Raw genomic sequence first — 23,580 nt, forward strand, 5'->3', positions numbered from 1 at the left:
AACATGAATAGTGTGTACGGAAAATAGAGCGGTTCATTAGCACGTGCTTAGTTAATTATTAACTAAACTTTTTTTCAAAATGGATTAATTTGATTTTTTAAGCAACTTTCGCATATAAATTTTTTTGCAAAAAAACACACCGTTTAGCAGTTTGAAAAGCGTGCGCGTAAAAAAAAGAGGAAGAGGGGTACCGAACACAGGCATAATCTAGTTCTAGATCCTATTTGGATGCGTATGTTACGTGCCTCTTGCGTTTGAACAACGTTTCTAAAATTTTTTTTAAAAAAATTGGAAAATAAAAAAGGGCCTGAAAATGGTATAGGACCAATTTGCCCCCAGTCGACCGGTGAACGTGAGTAGCAGTAGCCCCAAAAAAACACAAGCAAAGGAAAAGGACACGAGGCTGAGGTACCAGTTGCTCGCTCGCTCGCTCGCCCCAGATCCGGGGGAATCCCCGCACCAGATGCGCCCGCCGGCGATGCTCCGATGGCCCGCCGCCGCGGCGGCGCTCGCGCTCCTCCTCCTCCTCATCGCCGCCGCGCCCCCCACCGCGGCCTTCTACCTCCCCGGCGTCGCGCCCAACGACTTCCAGAAGGTCCGTTCCTCCTCCCCCTCCTCCTCCTCCTCCTCCTCCTGGTAATGGCTCCCGCTCCTGCGCTTGCTGGATCTCGGCGATCCCGCGGTGCAGATCCGGCTCCTCGTGATTCTAGCCCTCTTCGCTCTTCGGGGGATGCTGTTTCGTAGGCGTTTCTGTGGATGTTGGTGGGGTTTGGTTTTGATGAATGATGAATCTGTGTGCTGCTTATTGCCAATGCTGAAAATGAACTGTATATTTCAGTGCTGTTTGATGTCTGGGTGTGGCTAATCAGTGCTAAAGGCGTACCGACATTTGGTTATAGGATGCCTCCACGGTTGTAGTTGCATGCATCTGGAATTCTGGATGGACATTAGCATCCTTAGATTAGATCCATTATTTCACAAGCCTCAGCGCTGAGGCAAAACATGTTTTTAACTGAAAGCGAAGCAAAGCAGTGGAAAAAACCTCTGCATTGATCCTAGCATATGCACTTCGTATTATCCCTCTGAACATTTTCAGAACAAATTATATTGTTGACTATAGCTTTATTTGAACAGTGCAATTTTTTCAAGCTTGCGCATTGAGTAAACGTGCTCCAATTTTCAAGATCTTCTCAGCCTCTCTATACTGTACCCTGTTTATCTTCTCTCGTAAACTGTTGCCAGTTGTATGTTTGTCCTCAATTTCGTCACTTATGAATGGCATGCATGTCCTTGCAAGTCACTCTTTTACTCTAATTTTTTGCCCACTATCTTTTAGTCATTAGTTTTAAGAATGACTGTGCTACTAGGCCTTTTCTAGGTTATTACATGTTTATTCTATTCTGTTACGTAGAGAAGAAAACATCATGAAGTTGACCAAAAGAAATTATTTTTTAGTCTGTGAAGAAAAAAAATATCTAGTAATCTTAAAAAACATACCTTTACATTTACCTGCCGTACTGAAGTCATATGTTTTAGATGTGCTCTAATGGACATATATACTACAATGCCTGCAGAAAGATCCACTTCAAGTGAAGGTGAACAAGCTGTCATCCACAAAGACACAACTCCCCTATTCATATTACTCCCTTCCTTTCTGCAAGCCAGATACGATAGTTGACAGTGCAGAAAATCTTGGAGAAGTTCTACGTGGTGATCGCATTGAGAATTCTCCTTACGTGGTTAGTACTGGACTCTGGTTTACAGATTATCTGAGTGCACTCACGTATTAATGTACCTAATTATCATCTATTTTACTTCTTTGGACTATAGTTTGAGATGAGAGAGCCCAAGATGTGCCAGATTGTCTGCAAAGCAACCATTAGCGATAAACAAGCAAAGGAGCTAAAGGAAAAGATAGAGGATGAGTACCGGGTGAACATGTATGCCTGTGTGGATTGTGTAGTTTGATTGAAATTTATTTTATATGATGGGTTCTGGAGTAACATGGTTAAATTACCTTACAGGATTCTTGACAACCTCCCGCTAGTTGTGCCTATTGCAAGGACAGATAGGGATGCTCTTGTTTTTCAGGGTGGATATCATGTTGGTGTTAAGGGCCAATATGCTGGAGTAAGTATCTGTGCTCAGCTTACCATTTTTTGTTTGGAAGGTGAGTAATGATCTTACAAAAATATATTTTGCAGAGCAAGGATGAGAAGTACTTTATTCATAACCACCTGGCATTTTTAGTGAAGTATCACAAGGATGAAAATTCAGATCTCTCTAGAATTGTTGGGTTCGAGGTCAAACCATTTAGGTTCGTTCACTTAACCTTTTCATGTTTGTTTCATACAACGTCTTTGACATATTGGGCAAATTTTTTATTAGTCCCTCATGTGCATTTACTAAATTCCCTGACTCAGTGTTAAACACCAATTCGAAGAGAAATGGAATGATGCAAACACTCGTTTGAGCACATGTGATCCCCATGCCAACAAAATAGTAATAAACTCAGATACTCCTCAAGAGGTTGAAGCTGGGAAGGATATCATATTCACATATGATGTTGGCTTTGAGGTGATATTTTCATGACATCTCTTCTTTTCTTTTGTACTGTGACTCTGTTCCTTCACAGCTGTTCTTCGAGTGTTATCTTTATTTAAACAATCTCTTTTGGTTTTCTTGGCTGGGTCTTGTAGGAAAGTGATATCAAGTGGGCTTCTCGCTGGGACACCTATCTGCTTATGACAGATGATCAAATTCACTGGTTCTCTATTGTGAACTCTCTCATGATCGTGCTTTTCTTATCTGGAATGGTGGCCATGATCATGCTCCGCACTCTATATAGAGATATCTCCAGGTACAATCAACTTGAGACTGAAGAAGAAGCCCAGGAGGAAACTGGTTGGAAGCTTGTTCATGGAGATGTGTTCCGCCCACCAACTAACTCTGACTTACTCTGTGTCTATGTTGGCACTGGTGTCCAGTTCTTTGGTATGCTGCTGGTTACCATGATGTTTGCTGTCTTGGGTTTCCTTTCTCCATCAAACCGTGGAGGATTGATGACTGCGATGCTGCTCATTTGGGTCTTGATGGGGCTGTTTGCTGGATATGCTTCTTCCCGACTCTATAAGATGTTTAAAGGATCAGAATGGAAGAGCATCACCTTGAAGACTGCTTTCCTGTTTCCGGGAATTGCTTTTGGTATTTTCTTCGTCTTGAATGCTCTTATATGGGGGGAGAAATCATCAGGTGCTGTCCCTTTCTCCACAATGTTTGCCTTGGTGCTTCTTTGGTTCGGTATCTCGGTTCCACTTGTCTTTGTTGGGAGCTATCTTGGTTTCAAGAAACCTGCCATTGAGGCTCCAGTGAAGACCAACAAAATCCCGAGACAGGTCCCAGAGCAGGCTTGGTACATGAACCCTGCCTTCACCATTCTTATTGGCGGGATTCTTCCATTCGGAGCAGTTTTCATTGAGCTATTTTTCATCCTCACTTCAATCTGGCTTCACCAGTTCTACTACATCTTCGGCTTCCTTTTCCTCGTGTTCATTATCCTCATCATCACTTGTGCGGAGATTGCAATCGTGCTGTGCTACTTCCAGCTCTGCAGTGAGGATTACATGTGGTGGTGGAGGTCCTATCTTACTTCAGGATCATCTGCCATCTATCTCTTCCTGTATGCTGGGTTCTACTTCTTCACCAAGCTGCAGATTACTAAACTGGTGTCAGGCATTCTGTTCTTCGGCTACATGCTTCTGGCCTCATTCTCTTTCTTCGTGCTCACTGGCACAATTGGTTTCTGTGCCTGCTTGTGGTTCACGAGATTGATTTACTCATCTGTGAAGATTGACTAGGCGCAGAGTTGCTATACATCCGGCTTCCAATAGTTCTGTATGATTATTGTGGAGAATTGTGAGACGAGGATCAGAATCCACTTTGTATTTTGCCGATTTTCAAGAAAATTTATATCGTAGTTCTTAGTTTATAAACCACTGATGTTCATTCACTATAAATGAGATGATACATCTTTGATATGAGGTTATATAAGGCTAATTACGATTGTTAATTTCATATGGCAGAGCATATTTCTCAATTCTTATGGACCACTGTATACATTCATTTTATTATATACAGTTGCCGAATACTACTGTTTTCTGCATAACGTGCTTGGTAGTAATTGGTACTATCACCAGCAGCTGCTTTGCTCCGGTTTTTCTTTGGGTGAGTTGAAAAGTTGCCATATTGCTGTGTGACGTACGTGTAATCAGTCAGTCAGTTATTGCGGTCCAACCACGTATGTCGTGACCAGAGAAAACCAGTGCAGAAGGCACCGAAGCTTAGCTGCTCCTCCGCCGCCGTCCGCCGGCCAACTCGTCGTTGTCATATATGAGTGAGGCTTAGTGCTTCTCCCTCCTCAACGTCGCCGCCGGCCGACTCGCCGTCGTACCGTGAGGCTTTATTGGCTCCGATGAGGCAGCGGTTGATGCTACTGTTCATCCACGAATTCGGCATCGGATATAAAAGGGCATCCAAAACCTTAAAATAATCAAATTCAAGCTGTTCCCAGAAAAATCAAAATCTCAACACCTGATATCCAAAAACCTCCCATATGCCTCAAATGTTACCATAGACGACACGAGTTTGATATTGACGGCTAGCTACTAGATAAACTTGATAGCAGAAGAAAACACAACATGCCATGTTGCCATCCATTTGAACCAATCATATGATCTCTCTTGTTTTCTCAATCCTCATTTTGATTTATTAGTTTTACATAGTAGACAAATAAAGAGTAAATTGTCCCGGTATATCTGTGATGGTATTTTCAAACTCGTTGACGGATAAAACTAATGATACGGGGCGGGGGGGGGGGGGGAGGGGGATTCTATAGTGTTATTCTTATTTTGATTTTCCATGCATGCATCATCCCGATCACTACTCCAATAATGTCAAAACTGCCAATGTATTAATTTCCTCCATATCTTCTATACTCTCTACTTCTCATCAGTACTGCCACTACTAGAACAACGATTTTTGCATGTAGCCAAAACGAAACAGCAGTTGGACGTGGTGGTGGTGGTCATCATTGCAGGGAGGATTGATGCCGCCATTGCCACCGAGAAGCCGATCCGGAAGCCGGCTTTCCATGGACGCCGCTTCTACCACCACCTCCAGTGCCAACATTGTCACCAAGACCACCACGAGGAAGACGACCACAAACAGCGCGAGGAGGGTGCGCCCTTGCCACCATGACGAGGAGGAGGCCAAGACGAACCATCGCCAGATCCGCCGCCTCCGCCGCCCTCATTGCTAGATCCACCACCCTCGTCGGAGAACCGTGCGCCACGGCCGGGGGAGCACCACCGCTGCTCCCTTCCCCGCCAACACTACCGAGCCCCGCCGTTGCTGCCGTTCGGGTGAGGAAAGAGGAGCTTGAGAGAGGAAAAGGGAGGGAGTTAGGGACTTAGAAAAAACTGGTGTTTCAGTTTCCTTTTGCGTCTATTTAAATGCCACAACCAAATTTCACCATATGGCTTAAGAGGCCCGCCTGCAAAAATAAGGGTATTATTGCAGGCGGCCCTTTTAAGCCATCTGCTTGCAAAAATGGGAATAGGATATTCCCAGGCGGTCGGCCATTGGACTCCTCTCCACACAACAACTACACAGCCAGGCAATCATAGTCGAAAATAAGATCTTCCTGTGAAAATATATGTGTTCATTGTAGAAAATCGTTTTTCTAGTAGTATGCCACCCATCATCAGCCGCAAGGAGAGAGAGATGAAGCAATGAGCAATGGCTGATCTTCTTGCAATGCTAGCTATCTACTGTGGCTATGAACAAGAAGGCAGACATATGGAAACAAACCTAGCTATAAAAAAAACAGGGAGAAAAAGATGCCTACTAAATTTGGGCATAAATTAAATAAAAAAATCATTTACACTCTTTGAATGGAAAATATGAATAGGATCACATTTTTCCCAATACTTTTGTAGAGGAAGCTAGCAGGTCCTAGTCCTTGAACACTAAAATACATTATGTAATGACAAATTTAATTAGTTTATCATAAATAAAAGAAAATGTTATTAGGGATGGAACTCTGCTAATTAAGGGTTGTTCGAGTTCAGGCTGCTCCTTAAGATCATCTCGGTGCGGTTTTATGGATTGGCGAAGCATGGTAAAAGAAGATTCAAAAAGCTTACTTTTCTACATTTTTTTTGAAAAAAAATACCTTTGTTTTGTTTTGTTGTTTCTTAGTTAAGATATTTGAAAACTAACGATTTTTGTAAGTTTTGTCTATGTATAGTATATCTATTTATGGTAGAAGGTCTGGGTTCTCTATCTATTATATTGAGACAGAGAGAGGGAGAGAACAAACAAGTGCAGTGCTTTCCTTCCCTCTTTTCTTCATTGGCCCGGTTCTTAGCATAAAACCGGCTATTGTTTGGTGAAGACAAGCGCTCACGAGCCGGCCTCCTTGGTCCTCCCCATCCTTGGTTGTATTGCATTGGAGGCATATGATTGAACATTGGCGGTGTTGCCCCCCATGGCATGTAGTAAGGAAAAGGATAACCCGGCGACGGCATTGGATAAGGCCCCCATGACATGTCTTGAGGACGATGATATGTTGGTGATTCCGACCGTCTTGGTGAATGACCAAATCACTCCCTAGGAGGTGATCTTGGTCTTTTCCCTTTATTGCCAGCTTTCTCACCACCTTGCTTCTCATACTTGTCCAAAAGCATATCGAAGGTCACCTTAGTCTTCTTAGGAGCTTTAGAACTCGAAGCTTCATTCCTATTCTCCTTCCACACGCCAACCTCCGGATTCTTTGGCACCATCATCTTTGGCCTAGTCTCCCCAATGACCACTCATTTCCCCTTAGTAGATGTAACGCACCGATTTTCTTTCGGGATTAAAAATCAATTAATAATGCATTTTCTAGAAATTAAATAAAAGTTAAAGCAATTTAATCAAGTGAAATAGTGAGGGAATTAAAAATTTTCTTTAAAAAATCATTAGCTGAGAATATTTTGTAATATTCTTTGTGCCCTAGTATACCCTCCGGATTTTTCCATGAATTTTCAGAGCTCAAGAAGTAATTATAATAATACAAAGTTCAATTAACAATTAAATAAAAAAGAAAAACAAATTTAATTCCCTCTTCTTCCTTTTGGGCTGACCCGGCCCAATCCCTCCTTTCCCCTCCTCGGCCCGCTTGCCCCTCTCCCCTTCCCCTTCTTCCCCCTCTCGGGCCGTCGGCCCAGCTCGCTCCCCTTCGCAAGTCCGTTTGTCCTCCCTCTCCCGTTTTCCCCTCCCTCTCTATCTCCGACAGGTGGGACCCGAGGCCCCACCTGACATCCCCTTCCTCCGGCTCCAACCGCCCCCATGGCCGCCCGAGCCACCCCATGACGCCGCCATTTCCGCCCTCCTCCTCCACCCCGCGCGCGAGCCCGCCGGCCGTGGGACCCCGTGGCCCCACGTCCTTCTCATCCCCACCTCTCCCCTCCAAAACCGCCGCCCACACCCCACGATGCCGCCCACGCCACCGGCGGTTGCCGCCCTGTCTCCGCCTCTCCTTGGCTCGGTCCGACCTCCCCTCCCCTATAAAAACACTCCCCAGCCTCCCCTCTCTCGTTTCCCCCAACTCCCGAGCTTCCCCGTGCCCTAAATCGCGCTCGCGACGCGAGTCCGAGCTCCGCCGCTCGTCGCCGTGCTCCGGCCGCCCCATGTGGCCGCTCCTGGCCACCTCACGCCGCGCCTCCGCCTCCACCGCGTTCGCCGCACCGCGTGGAACCCCCGGCCGCCACTCCTTTTTCCCCCTTCCACCCCGAAACACCGTTCCCACCGTGCACCCAAAGCCGCCACCTCTTTCACCGCCTCCAGCCGCTCGCCACCACCGCCCTAGTCGTCGCCGCGCTGCGCCACTGCCACCGACGGCTTCGCCGCGAGGTGCTGCACACCGGCCTCAGCTTCGTTTCCCCAAATCACCACCGCAACCGCCCCTCCACCGTCGACCCGAGCCACCGCCACCATTGGCCGACTCCAGCCGTGTTGTCCCTCTGCTCCGGTCGTCGCCGACCCACGCCGTCGCCTCCCTCGGCTCCGCAAGGACGAGGAGAACCTCGGCCACCTCTTCCCATCGCTGAAAACTCACAGGACGTCCGCTATCCCGTGCGTTGGTGAGCCCTTCCTCCCTTCTTTTCCTCTCCGGCCGGCCATGTCGTCGCCCCGTCCTCCCTAACACCTCCCCTCCCATCCTATGGTGCAGCTGCCGCTCGTCCGCCTCTTCCCGAGCTCCGCTCGTCGCCGGAGCATCGTCGTCTCCCTCTACCCCGAGCTCCACCGTCGCTACCTCCCGTTGCCATCCCGCCGCCGGCCGCCTCCTTCCGCCGTGTGGCGCTCGGTGAGAACTCCCCCACCCTTCTTCCTCCTTTCCCCTTCGCTGGCCGCCTCCCGTGCTGTGCACCGCTGCTCCTTGCGTCGCCGGCCGTCGCCGCCGGTTGCCGCGCCGTCGCTCAGCCGAGCCGGCCCTTTGCCACGCTCGTGCGCCAGCCGCGCCACCCGACCGTCCGATCGGTCTCGGTCGATATGGGCCGTCGGGTGTGTGCCCGCGTGGACCTGGTAGGCCGTGCCGCTGACGTGTGGGGCCCGCCCCTTTGTGGACGCGGTCCACGCCTCACCCCTTGCTGCGTCAGCAGAGTCCATTTCCTTTGAGAAAATAATTAATAATTGCGCAATAAATCAATAAATTCTAGAAATTCATTTAAATGGCTCAAAACTTCTAAAATCCATATCTAATTCATTCGAACTCCAAATTGGGCCATTCAACTTGTAAAATTCATCTAAAATTGAGATCTACATGTTTGTTTGCTTTCTATGTACTATTTACTTGGTTTTTATTAGGGTTTTTCCTCAATTTCCGTGCTAGCGTGTATAATCCGTCGTTTCGAAAATCCGCGGTCGCGAGGAAAAGAGTTCAGAAGATAAAAGTGAAGAAGCAAGGCAAGTCACACATTCCCCTTGAGCATTTTGATCCTACTTTACAAATGTTTTCCCGTTTGCAAATAAATATGCATGTTTTGCTAATTAAATGGGATCATGGTTTACCTATCTGCTTGCGTGTGCCATGTTTACTTCATATCTGTCCTTTGTCAACCTTGGGTGATAAATCGACTAGCTTGTGTTACTTATGTTGACCTAGCTAGAATCATTTATGCTTAGCCATGCTTAATTACTACTAGCTCAGTTGATGAGATAATTGCAGTATTAGAACTTTTTAGTATCATGGCGAGCTGCGTGCTCGAGACATCAGACCATGTTCCATTGGTCGTAATTATCCAACTAAAATGCGACTGAATGGTGGGTCGTGGGTGCATGGTTTTGCTAGTCGCACCCATGGCAATTAAGGACCGGTTCGCGGGATGCACTGGAAGACTTACAGCGCTTGCCACAATTGGGAATGGGTAACTGCCTGACTTAAAGTATAGCTTTTCTCTAGCTGACGCATCCAGGCAAGGGTGGGCGTGATGGAGCGGGATGGGCCCTGCGACGGCCTTTGTCGCTTCCGGATTCACCTAGGCACGAGAGGGGACTGCCCGCTGCCTGCTGGGGGCGGGGGTGAAACCTGAGGTGTGGTGTGTTTGGTCAGAGGGGGTTATATGAAGGGTCTTGTCACAATCACTCGACATGGTGACGTGTCCGGCCGGGCACGGTGACATGCCGGTGGATTGTGTCTTGTGGGTACAGTTGTGCACTTCTGGCCAAAGTAAAACTATTCGAATAGCTGTTGACGAAAAAATCGAACACACCGGCCTGGGAGATCTGCTTAGCTCCAGTGCAGGTCCAAATATGATGAGATGCGTGCGTGCCAGTCAGTTTGATCCTGCCACTGACAAGATATGCAAATAGTAGATCAAAACAGCCGATCGGCTGACAAGCCGATGGAGTAGTTCCAGCCGATAGCCGATAATAGCCGATGCCGATACCAGCCGATAGCGATAGGGTTTAAGCAATCGGCTATATGTCCAATGTAGATAATGATATAGAGGCAATCGGCTGATGATAATATAATATAACAATAATATAGTCCAGTAGAAACCAATCGGCTAGCAACGATATGATAGAATAAGCACTGATCCGAAGGTTAAAGCGTATATCGGCTGGAGGTCCGATGCCATAAAATCCACATATTAGATTAAACAGTGAAACCTTTGTTGCAATCGGCTAAATCCAACTTATATATATATATGTAATCCTTATGAGCTGATGCAACATCCAGATAACTTATCGGCTAGCACCCCGATAAAACATTAGTATGAACCTATCGGCTTCACAAGACTTATATTATCAACAACAATCTAGTAGGTCGAACCTAACCGATGCAGCATGAGATGAGATTGTATATGATAATCTAATACTCGATGAGCCGATAGATCTGTCTAATGTGAAGGATATAACAAATCTATTTATAACAGCATTGCGATTATAGAGATATATCGGCCAAGATAGAAGATCAGACCTAACCGAGACAGTTCCAACTAAACCGATGCATCTCTAAACACAATGCAACTAGAGATAGAATTGAGATATCAGGTAGGCAAATATGTCAACCAAACCAGAGCGATCCAAGAGATCGAAGCGATGCAGCCTTGAACAACACCAACGTAGCCGACAGATTCATCAGGGCCCGACGGAACATAGGACTTACCCCTTCGCCGGAGATCGAAAGCCGATGCAGCCCCGCGTCAGGTGCCCAAATCCCGCCGGAAGATAAGTAAAAACCTCGATAAAGAGGGTGGCGATGCGCCGAGAGTATTGTTGATCGATAGATTGATAAATTACATAGACCCCGGGTGTACATATTTATACCCATAGGGAGATACTAGTCCTTGTCGGACAAGAAAGAAACTAAAAAGGAAAAGATTAAAGTCCCTATCGGACACTAAACAAACTTTCTTAAAGATAAAAGGAAACTAACAAACTATGCCTAATTAATAGATAAACTGTCATGTCGCATCCTTCTTGATCTCAGACTCTTCTAGATAAGCTTCCTTTGATTGATCCGACTCCACCAAGAACATGATATCGTGGCGACTTGACTCCCATCGGCTGATTCTAGAACTTTGAAGCCGATAAGTGGAGATTCAATGTTACCTTAATTAACCAATTGTTTTACTGTTTTGCGCAATAAATGTTTTACAACCGCCTTTATGCAAATAGCCACAAACCGTCCTTGTATCCCCTTGCACGTCTGCATTATTGGTGTGGCTTGCTGAGTACGGTGGTTGTACTCAGCCTTGCTATTGTTTCCCCTTTTCAGAAGTGTAGTGCTTCTAAGATGAAGACGGAGTTAGAGGACCAAGGCTCAGACCCCAGTTGAGTTTTGCCTGTAGAGTGAAGCTGAAGCCCCGTTAGGATCGCCTTTTTCCGCTGCTACTGCTTTCGTTTCGGTGTGAGGACTAAGTTCCTCTTCTATAATTATTTTACGCTTTATTTACATTTAGAGCTGTATATTACTTGTCGTTTTGTGTACCCTGGCTGGTCCTGTACAGGGATTTAATACACAAAATAGTTTGGAAATTTGGGCTAAATTTTTGGGCGTGACAGTAGATTCGGCTTGCTCCGGCCGAATCAACACCTTCTTATCATTGAAATTAATTGTATTTACCGGAAAAGGATCATGATCAAGCTTCATCTTGGAACCATGGGTAAACTTCAATCGTCCTTCATCTATGGCCGATTGAACCTGTCGTCGAAACACATTGCAATCATTAGTAGAATGAGAATAAGAATCATGCCATTTACAATAAGCTCGACGCTTCAACTCTTCTTGAGATGATATGATATGGCCTTTAGGTAATCTAATTTTTTTTTCTTGCAAAAGATAATAAAAAATCTTATCACATTTGGCCACATCAAAACTATACTTAACCTCACTTTGCCGATCTTTACGAGGAGTCGGCATTAAATTAGAACAAACAAAAGCCTTATTTTTGTTAGTCCATGACCACTCAACAACATGCATATCATGATCACCCTCACCATCACTATCACTAGCCTCGGGGTAATCAATCAAATTAACATTAGGCTTCTTCTCATATGGTCTAACAAATTTCTTACTATCCTTAACCCGGCTTTCCTGAGCCAGAACCATTTGCATAAGTTGACTAACATCAAGAAATTGTTGGCCATCTAATCTTTCTTTAATAGGAGCAATTAAACCATTAAAAGCAAGATCAGCCAAATCCCTATCAGTTATATTCAAGCTATAACATCGGTTTCTAACATCCCTGAACCTCTTAACATAATCTATGACAGATTCATTATACTTTTATTTAACCGATGTTAAATCAGATAACCTAAGCTCAGTTTCACCAGTATAGAAATAATCATGGAATCTTTGTTCTAATTGAGCCCAAGTATGAATAGAATTGGCCGGTAAAGAAGTAAACCATGTAAAAGCAATACCGGACAAAGATAAAGAAAACAAGCGCAATTTAAAAGTATCGGAACTACTAGCCTCTCCACATTGCGCTAAGAATTATCCTACATGTTCCCATATGGTCCTACTATCCTCACCACTAAATTTGGTAAATTCGGGAACCCTATAACTACGAGGATATGGTACATCGTCATAGTAATCAGGATACGGCTTTTGGTAAACCTTAGCACGATTCCTAGCTTCAATCCCGAATTTATCCCTAATGATTCCACTAATCAATTCCTCTATATTATCAGGCCTATGTTGGTTTGGTGGTGGGTTTGGTGGCCTAATAGGTTGAGGTTGTGGCGCAATATAATTATATTGGCCATGCCTAGTATCGGTGGGATATCCCCTACTAGGATCATTATAAGCATTGGGAACATGTGGGGGAACTTGGGAACAAGCAACAACAGTAGATACAGGGGGATCAAATGTTCTAAGATGGTACAAATACGCGTTATTTGTAATAGGATCTACCCCCTGTATAGGAATAATTGCGTCGGTCTGCCTGGTCCAAGACCCGGTCTGACCGGCGTCCAGAGGTGCGGTCAGACCGGTCTGAGGTCCGGTCTGACCGCCGGGGTAATACCCAGTCTGACCGGCCATCTGGCCGGTCTGACTGGCGGCAAAGTCGCGGTCTGACCGGCCATCTGGCCCGGTCAGACCGGCTGTATGCGCCGACTACCCCTCGCCGGTTTGTTGCGTCTTCGCCCCATCAGTTTTACTACTTATTTGATCTATAGGGGCTTGGCTAGCACTGGTAGAGGCTTTATCTTTGAACATAAAATCGGCCATGAGAGAGCCGAATGTAGTCCTCATGAATTCTTCACAACGAGTTTCAATAGATGCATCTAATTTATTATTTAAAGTAACCATAGATGAATCTATTGAATGTGCAATTTGTTGTTGGATAGATTGTGATAACTCTTCAGCACTTACCATGTCAAAAGTAGGTTTAGGCAATGATCCCGGCTTGAAAACCACACCTTGACGGGTCCTAGCGCACGCCTTCGTCAATAGATCTTGAGTATACGCCTTAAGATGTTCATTCAAAGCTTTGCGTGCTCCCTCGTCAAGCTCCTCCAATGCGACTGGTATCACATTGCCCGGTTCCACCTCTGCCTTGGTTGATGGAAGCTTTGTCATGACGACGTCGAAGTTGAGATGCCTTTGAGCAGATTTCCCAAGCGGAATCACCAAAAATCGTGTTGGCAACTTTTTGTGACAAGTTGACAAGCACAATCGTAGCACCTAAACGCCTTGCAGTGATCCTAGAGTCGCCAACCACCTCAATCTAGCAAAAGCTAAACCAAGATGGGTTTTGATAACTAAACCGGCTAGCGGAGCCGATTCTAGATAACTACCCGTCTCGTGGGCAAAACGGAAGGTTTTCAGGACAAACCTACAAAGAGGTGTCACACTCTCGCAGCGGCGGCGGACGATTTACGGCGCAAATCGACAAAGATGGACAAACTAAGAGAAAACTAAAAGCAATATGGAAAACGATTCGATTGATTGATTGTAGATTGAATTTTACAATGAACCGGCCTTACCCCCTTATATAAGGGTTGGTCTTGCTCTCTACAGGCCCTCCTCCACATCCAACTTGGGATAGAATCCAAAAGAAACCCGAAACATGCCTTCCCGAGCAAGGAAACCCGAGACCCGATGAAAACAGAACCGGACTCGGACTCTGCCGGTCAGACCGGCCACACACCACCGGTCTGATCGGCCCTCATTCGGCGGTCTGACCGGCCAACATACGACAGTCAGACCGGCCCAATCAGAGGAAAACCGGCAGACTTCCAAACTTTGGTAATTTTCCCTATTTTATCCCTAGGTGCCAAATTTGGGTGTAAATACTTCCCACGGGATTAAACAAATACGATACCCTTGGAATACTCTCGGGTGAAATGCTACAATGGTATATCCGTGCGCTTGTGGATGAACTCTGTAACCATATATACCAGGAGTATTTCTGCACCATTGCTGGAAATTATATTTCTAGTAATGTCGTTAAGAAATACCAACAACTATCCGCAACTCGTGGAAAAGGAAATAAAAGATGAAAAGAATTAGTAATACGAATAAATTGGACGCGGTTCTCCTACCCCCACTGTAACGCCCCGATTTTCGTTCGGGATTAAAAATCATTTAATAATCCATTTCCTAGAAATTAAATAAAAGTTAAATCAATTCAATCAAGTGAAATTATTGGGAGAATTAAAATTTTCCTTTAAAAATCATTGGCCGAGAATATTTTGTAATATTCTTTGTGCCCTAAATATCCTCCGGATTTTTCCGTGAATTTTCGGAGCTCAAGAAATAATGTTAACGATACAAAGTTCATTTATCAATTAAAATAAAAAGAAGAGCAAGAAAATTTCCCCCTCTTTGATTTTGGGCCGTCCCGGCCCAATCCCCCTCTCCCTCTCGGGCTCTCTCTCTCCCTCGGCCCAGCTCGCCGCTCGGCCCTCTCCTCCCCGAAGTCTACTTTGCCTCCCCAACCAGCCACCCTCTCCTCTTTGGCCGACAGATGGGACCCATGGGCCCACCTATCATCCCCAACCTCAGGCCGGCAACTGTCGTTGCCGCCATGGCCGCCGAAAACCGCCCACGTCGCCGCCATTCCCAGCCTCCTCGAGCCCTCTCTTGCGTGGGACCGGAAGCAACCCCTCTCCTCCACCTCCTCCCCCGTTTTTCCCCAAAAACAGGCGCCGGTTTGGCCCCCACGATCCTACGATGCCTCGCCACTTCACCGGTCGTTGCCGCCCCACTCGGCCACGGTTCCCCCTCCACGAGTGTATATAAACAATTCCTGGAGCATCCTCTCTCGTTTTCCCATTTCGCCCGAACCCGCCACACTCCCCCTCGCTCTCCCCACGCCGTTCCCCATCGCCGCCGCCCGCCGGCGCTCTCCAGCCGCGCGCCTCAGTCGCTGCCGCCGTCTCCGTGCTGCGCCGTTGCCACCGCCGGCTTTGCCGCCGCCCGGGAAAGCTCGTCCACTGCTCCATTTCCCCTCTTCACCTCCGAAGCGCCGCAGCCACGCGAACCACCTCTCTCCGCCGCCGCTGCCGACTCCAGCCGCGTCACGCCGCCGCTTCGGTCGACGCCGACCCGCGCCATTGCCTCCCTCAGCTCCGCAAGGACGAGGAGGACCTCGGCCGCCGCCCCTCTTCGCCAGAAATCCGCCGTAGCTCCTCCTTCCTCAGTCGCCGGTGAGCGCCTCCTCATATTGTCGTGGTCGGCCATCGTTACCGGTCACCACGCACCAGTCCTCCCCTCTCTAACCCCTCCTTTATCTTCCTCAGATCGAGGCCGAGCCCGTCCGCCCCTTCCCGAGCGACGCCCGTCGCCGGAGCTCCGTCGCATCGTCTTCCTGAGGAGCCCCACCGCCGCCGGTCCTTGCCGTCGGCTGCCCCTTCGCCGTCGTGCCCCTCGTTGAGCACTCCCTTCCCTCTCCCTTTTCCTCCCCTTCGTCGGCCACCTCCAAGGCGTCCTCGCGATGCGCTGCCGCCGCCGGTGGCCGTCCGACCGGGTCACTGCCGCCGCCCTCCGCGCCCGCGCCGTTGCCGGTGGTGCCGGGCAGCTGGTTGCCGCCTCCCCCTTGCCGCACCGCGCCGCCGCTCTCTCGCGTGCGCCGCCATCGCCCGCGTGAGTCGTTGCCGGCCGTCGCCGCAAGTGGCCGCGCCGCCGCGAGCCGTCGCTCGGCCGGGCCGGCCTGAGCCGTGCCCGTGCCCTGCCGCGCCACCCCGTGGTCGCCCGATCAGCTCGGGCTGATCTGGGCCGTCGGTTCCCGTGGACCGGCGGTGGAACATCCCATGGTCCTGGTCCACGGTGGACCGATTCCCTTGACACGCTGACGTGTGGGGCCCGCTTGTCGGCGCCGGCCTCTTTGATGACGTCAGCGCTTAAGCCTTTTCCTTTGTAAAAATAATTAATAATTGCGCAATAAATCATTGATAATTATAGAAAATCATTTAATGGCTCAACAACTTCTAAAATTCATATCTAATTCATTCGAACTCCGAATTGAGCCGTTCAACTTGCAAAATTCATCTAAAATTAAGCTCTACATGTTTGTTTACTTTTTATGTACTGTTTGCTTGGTTTTTATTAGAGTTTTTTCTCGTTTTGTGTGCCAGCGTGTAGAATCCGTCGTTTCGGAAGATTGCGATCGCAAGGGGAACGAGTTCAGAAGATCAAAGTGAAGAAGCAAAGCAAGTCACATATTCCCCTTGAGCATGTTGATCCCAATTTATAAATGTTTTACCGTTTGCAAATAAATATGCATGTTTTGCTAATTACATGGGATCCGGGTGTTACCTATCTACTCGCTTGTGCCATGTTTACTTGATATCTGTCATTTGTCAACCATGAGTAATAAATCTCCTAGCTTGTGTTACTTATGTGACCGAGCTAGAACTATATGCTTAGCCATGCTTAATTACCACTAGCTCAGTTGATGGGATAATTACAGTATTAGACCTTTTTAGTATCAGAATGAGCTGCATGCTCGAGACATCTGGCCAAGCTTCATGGTCATATTTATCCAACTAAAAAAGCGACTGAATGGTGGGCTGTGGGTGTATGGTTTTGCTAGTCGCACCCATGGCGATTAAGGACCGGTTCGCGGGATGCCCTGGAAGAACTTATCATACTTACCACAAGCCAGCGTGGGCAACGGCTGGGCTTGTAGTGTAGCTTTCCTCTAGCTAACGCATCCAGGTAAGGGTGGGCGTGATGGAGTTTGGATGGGCCCTGCGACGGCCTATGCGGCTTCCGGATTCACCTAGGCACGAGAGGGGACTGCCCGCTGCCTTGCGAGGAGTGGGGGTGAAACCTGAGGTGTGGTGTGCTTGGTTAGTGGGGGTTATGCGAAGGGTCCTGTCACGGCCTCTTTCTGGTATGTCATGGTGGCATGTCGGCACACGGAAACGTGTCGTGGGACTGTGTCTTGTGGGTACAGTTGTACACCTCTGGCCAGAGTAAAACTATTCGAATAGCCGTGCCCGCGGTTATGGGCGGTCGACCAAATTCACCGTCATTAGTCCCACCTTAATAAATCGACTCAATGCACTGTAGTTCAGGTGGGTTGGTTGGGCCTGTTCAACGTGGTGTAGCGTTGATAAGTGGAGATTTAATGTTACTTTAATTACTTAATTGTTTTACGGTTTTGCTCAATAAAATGTTTTACAACTACCTTTATGCAAATAGCCTCAAGCCGTCCTTGTATCCCCTTGCACGTCTGCATCATTGGTGTGGCTTGCTGAGTACAGTGGTTGTACTCAGCCTTGCTATTTCCCCCCCTTTTTCAGAAGTGTAGTGCTTCTGAACTAAAGACGAAGTTAGAAGACCAAGGCTCAGACCCCATTTCTTTTCCGCTGCTGCTGCTTTCTTTTCGGTGTGAGGACTAAGTGCCTCTTCTGTAAGTATTTACGCTTTATTTATGTTTGGAACTGTATATTACTTGTCGTTTTGTGTACCCTGGCTGGTCCTGGACAGGGATTTAATACACAAAATAGTCTGGAAATTTGGGGCTAAATTTCTGGGCGTGACACCCACCACTTCCAATTTCACTTGCTAATTAAGATAAATATAACCGTACAAATTTTAAGTATCTACGGCTAATTATTCTTTCAATGGTAAACGATGTATTTGTCGATAACGAGACACCCATAGTGACTTCGCTAATACCAAAATATACCGATCTAGTTTTTTAGATGTGCTTATAGGGATAAGCAAGAGTGGATCCAATGTGGGTGTTGGGTCACTCGAGCCCCTGTACCACACTGAATCACCATTGATAGAAGAAGAGATGGAAGGAGAAGAAGAGGGATATGAGGAATAGTGGGGTTTGGGTGTGGGGGCCGAAGGAGGAAGAAGGAGATGAGTCTCACCTATATATGGCTGAGTTCTTTACCTCACTTTTCCAACTTATTTCTCTTGTTTTTCGCGCGCACGCTTTTCAAACTATTAAACAGTGTATTTTTTGTAAAAATTTTCCATACGAAAATTGCTTTTTAAAATCATATTAATCCTTTTTTGAAAAAAATAACTAATAGTTAATTAATCATGCGCTAATGCCATGTCGTTTTGCGTGCCGCACCCCTCCTCCCGAACACAGCTAATCTAGTTCTAGATCCCTATTTGAAGATAGGGTGCATGTATGTCTGCGTTTGAACAACTTTTCTAAAAATTTTAAAAAAACTTGGAAAACGAAAAAAAGGCCTGAAAATGGTATAGGAGCCATGTTTAGTTAAAAACAAAAATTTTCACACTGTCACATCGAATGTTTGGACATATGAATAAAGTATTAAATGTAGAAAAAAAACTAATTACACAGTTTGCGTGTAAATTGCGAGACGAATCTTTTAAGCCTAATTGCTCCACGATTTGATAATGTGGTGCTACATTAAACATTTGCTAATGATGGATTAATTAGGCTTAATAAATTCGTCTCGCAGTTTACAAGCGAAATCTATAATTTGTTTTGTTATTAGTCTACGTTTAATACTTCAAATGTGTGTCCTTATATCCGAGGGGCGGGCCCACCTCAATTCAAAGGGTATTCAAATGAATACCCAAGATTTTTAGACAAAAAAAATACATATGTGAGATATATATTTCGTATGTATATAGAGAAATAAAGAAAATATACGTTATTGATCGAAAGAAGTCCAACAAGAAAGCCTAGCAGGCTGGATCCCTCAAAATCGAACCCAATTATGCATGGTTGTCTAATTTGTGCATTAACCATGTTGTAATGGCATGACGCCAATCGATATATACTTGGTTGGTAGATTGTACTGTATATGTTTTCTCACAAAGTATATCATAATAAATTAAGAAAATTGCTAAAAGCCTTGTCGCAAGTTCTAATTCAATAAGCAGTACTAAAATACTATACTATTGATCATTCATACCTAATATTGTGCTCGTGTTGTAAAAATTATTTTTTTATCCCCTTTACATTTCTAATAACTAATCTCAAAATCCTGGGCCGCCCTTAGACGTGACAACCACACACACACACAAATTTTCGCCCAACAAACAAGGCCCCCAACTTGCCCCCCAACACGACCGGTGAGCGTGAGTAGCAGTAGCAGCTCGAAAAAAGGACACGAGGGAGGGAGAGGGAGTTTGCCAGATCCGGATCCCGCACCAGATGCGCCCGCCGGCGATGCTCCGATGGCCCGCCGCCGCGGCGGCGCTCGCGCTCGTCTTCCTCCTCCTCATCGCCGCCGCGCCCCCCGCCGCGGCCTTCTACCTCCCCGGCGTCGCGCCCAACGACTTCCAGAAGGTCCGTTCCTCCTCCCCCTCCTCCTCCTGGTAATGGCTCCCGCTCCTGCGCTTGCTGGATCTCGGCGATCCCCTGGTGCAGATCCGGCTCCTTGAGTCCTCGTGCTCTAGCCTTTTCGGGGTTGTCCGTACGCGCCAAATCGTTTTGGCTTTTTTTTTTCTTTTTTTGAAAACCGAAGCCAGCAAAGCTGGTGTTATAATTTTGGCGTGATCGTCGTCCTGTTCTTCCACACACACACACACACGTAGGGGATGCTGTTTCGTACGCGTTTCTGTGGATGTTGGTGGGGTTTGGTTGATGAGTGATGAATCTGTGTGCCGCTTGTCGCCAATGTTGAGAATAAACTGTATATTTTCAGTGCTGTTTGATGTAGGGGTGTGGCTGATCAGTGCTAAAGGCGTACCGACATTTGGTTAGGGATGCCTCTGTCATGTGGTTCTAGTTGCATGCCTCTGGAATTCTGGATGGACATTAGCATCCTTAGATTAGATCCATTGTTTCGCAAGCCTCAGTGCTGAGGCAGAACATGTTTCTAACCGAAAGCGAAGCAAAGCAGTTTATCTCTTTGAGTGGAAAAAACTTCTGCAATGATCCTAGCATATGCATTTCGTATTATCCCTCTGAACATTTTCAGAACAAATTATATTGTTGACTATAGCTGTATTCTGTAATTTTTTCAAGCTTGCGCATTGAGTAAACACGCTCCAATTTTCAACATCTTCTCAGCCTCTCTATACCGTACCCTGTTTATCTTCTCTCGTCAATTGTTGCCAGTTGTGCGTGTATCCTCAATTTTGTCACTTACGAATGGCATGCATGTCCTTGCAACACCTGCTTAATCACCCTTTTACCCTTAATTTTTTTTGCTCTCTATCGTTCAGTCATTAGTTTTAAGAATGACTGTGCTACTAGGCATTTTCTAGGTTATTACATGTTTATTCTGTTCTGCTACGTAGAGAAGAAAACATCATGAAGGTGACTGAAAGAAAATATTTTTGAGTCTGTGAAGAAAAAAAATATCTAGTAATCTTAAAAAACATACATTTACATTTACCTGCCGTACTGACAATATCTTAAAAATATCTAGTCATATGTTTTGGATGTGCTCTAATGGACATATATACTACAATGCCTGCAGAAAGATCCACTTCAAGTGAAGGTGAACAAGCTGTCATCCACAAAGACACAACTCCCCTATTCATATTACTCCCTTCCTTTCTGCAAGCCAGATACGATAGTTGACAGTGCAGAAAATCTTGGAGAAGTTCTACGTGGTGATCGCATTGAGAATTCTCCTTATGTGGTCAGTACTGGTCTCTGGTTTACAGATTATCTGAGCGCACTCGCATGTTAATGTACCTAATTATCTTCTATTTTACTTCTTTGGACTATAGTTTGAGATGAGAGAGCCCAAGATGTGTCAGATCGTCTGCAAAGCAACCATTAGCGATAAACAAGCAAAGGAGCTAAAGGAAAAGATAGAGGATGAGTACCGGGTGAACATGTATGCCTGTATGGATTGTTTAGTTTGATTGAAATTTATTTTATATGATGGGTTCTGGAGTAACATGGTTAAATTACCTTACAGGATTCTTGACAACCTCCCGCTAGTTGTGCCTATTGCAAGGCCAGATAGGGATGATGTTGTTTTTCAGGGTGGATATCATGTTGGTGTTAAGGGCCAATATGCTGGTGTAAGTCTCTGTGCTCAGCTTCCTTTTCTTTTGTTTGGAAGACTAGTAATGATCTTACAAAAATATATTTTGCAGAGCAAGGATGAGAAGTACTTTATCCATAACCACCTGATATTTTTAGTGAAGTATCACAAGGATGAAAATTCAGATCTCTCTAGAATTGTTGGGTTCGAGGTCAAACCATTTAGGTTCATTCCCTTAACCTTTTTATGTTTGTTTCGTACAACGTCTTTGACATATTGGGCAAATTTATGTTTAATCCCTCATATGTGTTTACTAAATTCCCTGACTCAGTGTTAAACACCAATTCGAAGAGAAATGGAATGATGCAAATACTCGTTTGAGCACATGTCATCCCCATGCCAACAAAATAGTAATAAACTCAGATACTCCTCAAGAGGTTGAAGCTGGAAAGGATATCATATTCACATATGATGTTGGCTTTGAGGTGATGATATTTTCATGGCATCTCTTCTTTCCTTTTGTACTATGACTCTTTTCCTTCACAGCTATGCTTCCAATGTTATATTTATTTAAACAATATCTTTTGGTTTTCTTCGCTGGGTCTTGTAGGAAAGTGATATCAAGTGGGCTTCTCGCTGGGACACCTATCTGCTTATGACAGATGATCAAATTCACTGGTTCTCTATTGTGAACTCTCTCATGATCGTGCTTTTCTTATCTGGAATGGTGGCCATGATTATGCTCCGCACTCTATATAGAGATATCTCCAGGTACAATCAACTTGAGACTGAAGAAGAAGCCCAGGAGGAAACTGGTTGGAAGCTTGTTCATGGAGATGTGTTCCGCCCACCAACTAACTCTGACTTACTCTGTGTCTATGTTGGCACTGGTGTCCAGTTCTTTGGTATGCTGCTGGTTACCATGATGTTTGCTGTCTTGGGTTTCCTTTCTCCATCAAACCGTGGAGGATTGATGACTGCGATGCTGCTCATTTGGGTCTTGATGGGGCTGTTTGCTGGATATGCTTCTTCCCGACTCTATAAGATGTTTAAAGGATCAGAATGGAAGAGCATCACCTTGAAGACTGCTTTCCTGTTTCCAGGAATTGCTTTTGGTATTTTCTTCGTCTTGAATGCTCTTATATGGGGGGAGAAATCATCAGGTGCTGTCCCTTTCTCCACAATGTTTGCCTTGGTGCTTCTTTGGTTCGGTATCTCGGTTCCACTTGTCTTTGTTGGGGGCTATCTTGGTTTCAAGAAACCTGCCATTGAGGCTCCAGTGAAGACCAACAAAATCCCGAGACAGATCCCAGAGCAGGCTGGGTACATGAACCCTGCCTTCACCATTCTTATTGGTGGGATTCTTCCATTCGGAGCAGTTTTCATTGAGCTATTTTTCATCCTCACTTCAATCTGGCTTCACCAGTTTTACTACATCTTCGGCTTCCTTTTCCTCGTGTTCATTATCCTCATCATCACTTGTGCGGAGATTGCAATCGTGCTGTGCTACTTCCAACTGTGCAGTGAGGATTACATGTGGTGGTGGAGGTCCTATCTCACCTCAGGATCATCTGCGATCTATCTCTTCCTGTATGCTGGGTTCTACTTCTTTACCAAGCTGCAGATTACTAAACTGGTGTCAGGCATTCTGTACTTCGGCTACATGCTTCTGGCCTCATTCTCTTTCTTCGTGCTCACTGGCACAATTGGTTTCTGTGCCTGCTTGTGGTTCACGAGATTGATTTACTCATCTGTGAAGATTGACTAGGCGCAGAGTTGCTATACATCCGGCTTCCAAAAGTTCTGTATGATTATTGTGGAGAATTGTGAGACGAGGATCAGAATCCACTCTGTATTTTACCGATTTTCGAGAAAATTTATATCGTAGTTCTTAGCTTATAAACCACTTGTGTTCATTCACTATAAATGAGATGATACATCTTTGATATGAAGTTATATAAGGCTAGTTACGATTGTTAGTTTCGTATGGCAGAGCATATTATTCTCAATTCTTATGGATCTCTGTATAAATTCATTTTATTATATACGGGACCGAATACTACTGTTTTCTGATCATTTTTTACCCTTCCAAGATAGTATCACCAGCAGCTGCTTTGCTCCGGTTTTTCTTTG

General features: G+C 45.8%; 2 protein-coding genes and 1 long non-coding RNA gene across 3 annotated transcripts; all 3 read left to right on the forward strand.

Moving 5' to 3' along the window:
• The first annotated feature begins 399 nt into the window (after positions 1-399).
• On the forward strand, positions 400-4,074 carry LOC9267678 (transmembrane 9 superfamily member 8). Its single transcript, XM_015794408.2, has 7 exons — positions 400-595; positions 1,575-1,739; positions 1,831-1,940; positions 2,025-2,130; positions 2,205-2,317; positions 2,424-2,577; positions 2,700-4,074. Exons 1-7 carry the CDS (start codon positions 464-466, stop codon positions 3,855-3,857), a joined length of 1,938 nt encoding a protein of 645 aa, XP_015649894.1. The 5' UTR covers positions 400-463; the 3' UTR covers positions 3,858-4,074.
• Positions 4,075-7,353: 3,279 nt separating this feature from the next.
• LOC107282056 (uncharacterized) lies at positions 7,354-11,643 on the forward strand. The gene is made up of 3 exons (XR_001548226.3): positions 7,354-8,183; positions 8,273-8,407; positions 8,933-11,643. It is a non-coding gene; the product is annotated as an uncharacterized lncRNA (long non-coding RNA).
• A 7,925-nt stretch (positions 11,644-19,568) lies between these two features.
• Positions 19,569-23,523, forward strand: LOC4346279 (transmembrane 9 superfamily member 8). Its single transcript, XM_015794407.2, has 7 exons — positions 19,569-19,790; positions 20,929-21,093; positions 21,185-21,294; positions 21,379-21,484; positions 21,560-21,672; positions 21,779-21,932; positions 22,058-23,523. Exons 1-7 carry the CDS (start codon positions 19,656-19,658, stop codon positions 23,213-23,215), a joined length of 1,941 nt encoding a protein of 646 aa, XP_015649893.1. The 5' UTR covers positions 19,569-19,655; the 3' UTR covers positions 23,216-23,523.
• Positions 23,524-23,580: the final 57 nt, after the last annotated feature.

This window comes from Oryza sativa, chromosome 8, assembly GCF_034140825.1.
Source record: "Oryza sativa Japonica Group chromosome 8, ASM3414082v1".
NCBI classification, from domain to species: Eukaryota; Viridiplantae; Streptophyta; class Magnoliopsida; order Poales; family Poaceae; genus Oryza; species Oryza sativa.

Excerpts from the sequence above, each read along its gene's own strand:
- LOC9267678 (XM_015794408.2), top strand. The coding sequence starts at position 464 with ATGCGCCCGCCGGCGATGCTCCGATGGCCCGCCGCCGCGGCGGCGCTC. Across the intron at positions 1,941-2,024 it reads GATGAGTACCGGGTGAACAT|GATTCTTGACAACCTCCCGC; the intron begins GTATGCCTGTGT and ends ATTACCTTACAG. Across the intron at positions 2,578-2,699 it reads CATATGATGTTGGCTTTGAG|GAAAGTGATATCAAGTGGGC; the intron begins GTGATATTTTCA and ends TGGGTCTTGTAG.
- LOC4346279 (XM_015794407.2), top strand. The coding sequence starts at position 19,656 with ATGCGCCCGCCGGCGATGCTCCGATGGCCCGCCGCCGCGGCGGCGCTC. Across the intron at positions 21,094-21,184 it reads TTGAGAATTCTCCTTATGTG|TTTGAGATGAGAGAGCCCAA; the intron begins GTCAGTACTGGT and ends TTTGGACTATAG. Across the intron at positions 21,485-21,559 it reads TTAAGGGCCAATATGCTGGT|AGCAAGGATGAGAAGTACTT; the intron begins GTAAGTCTCTGT and ends TATATTTTGCAG.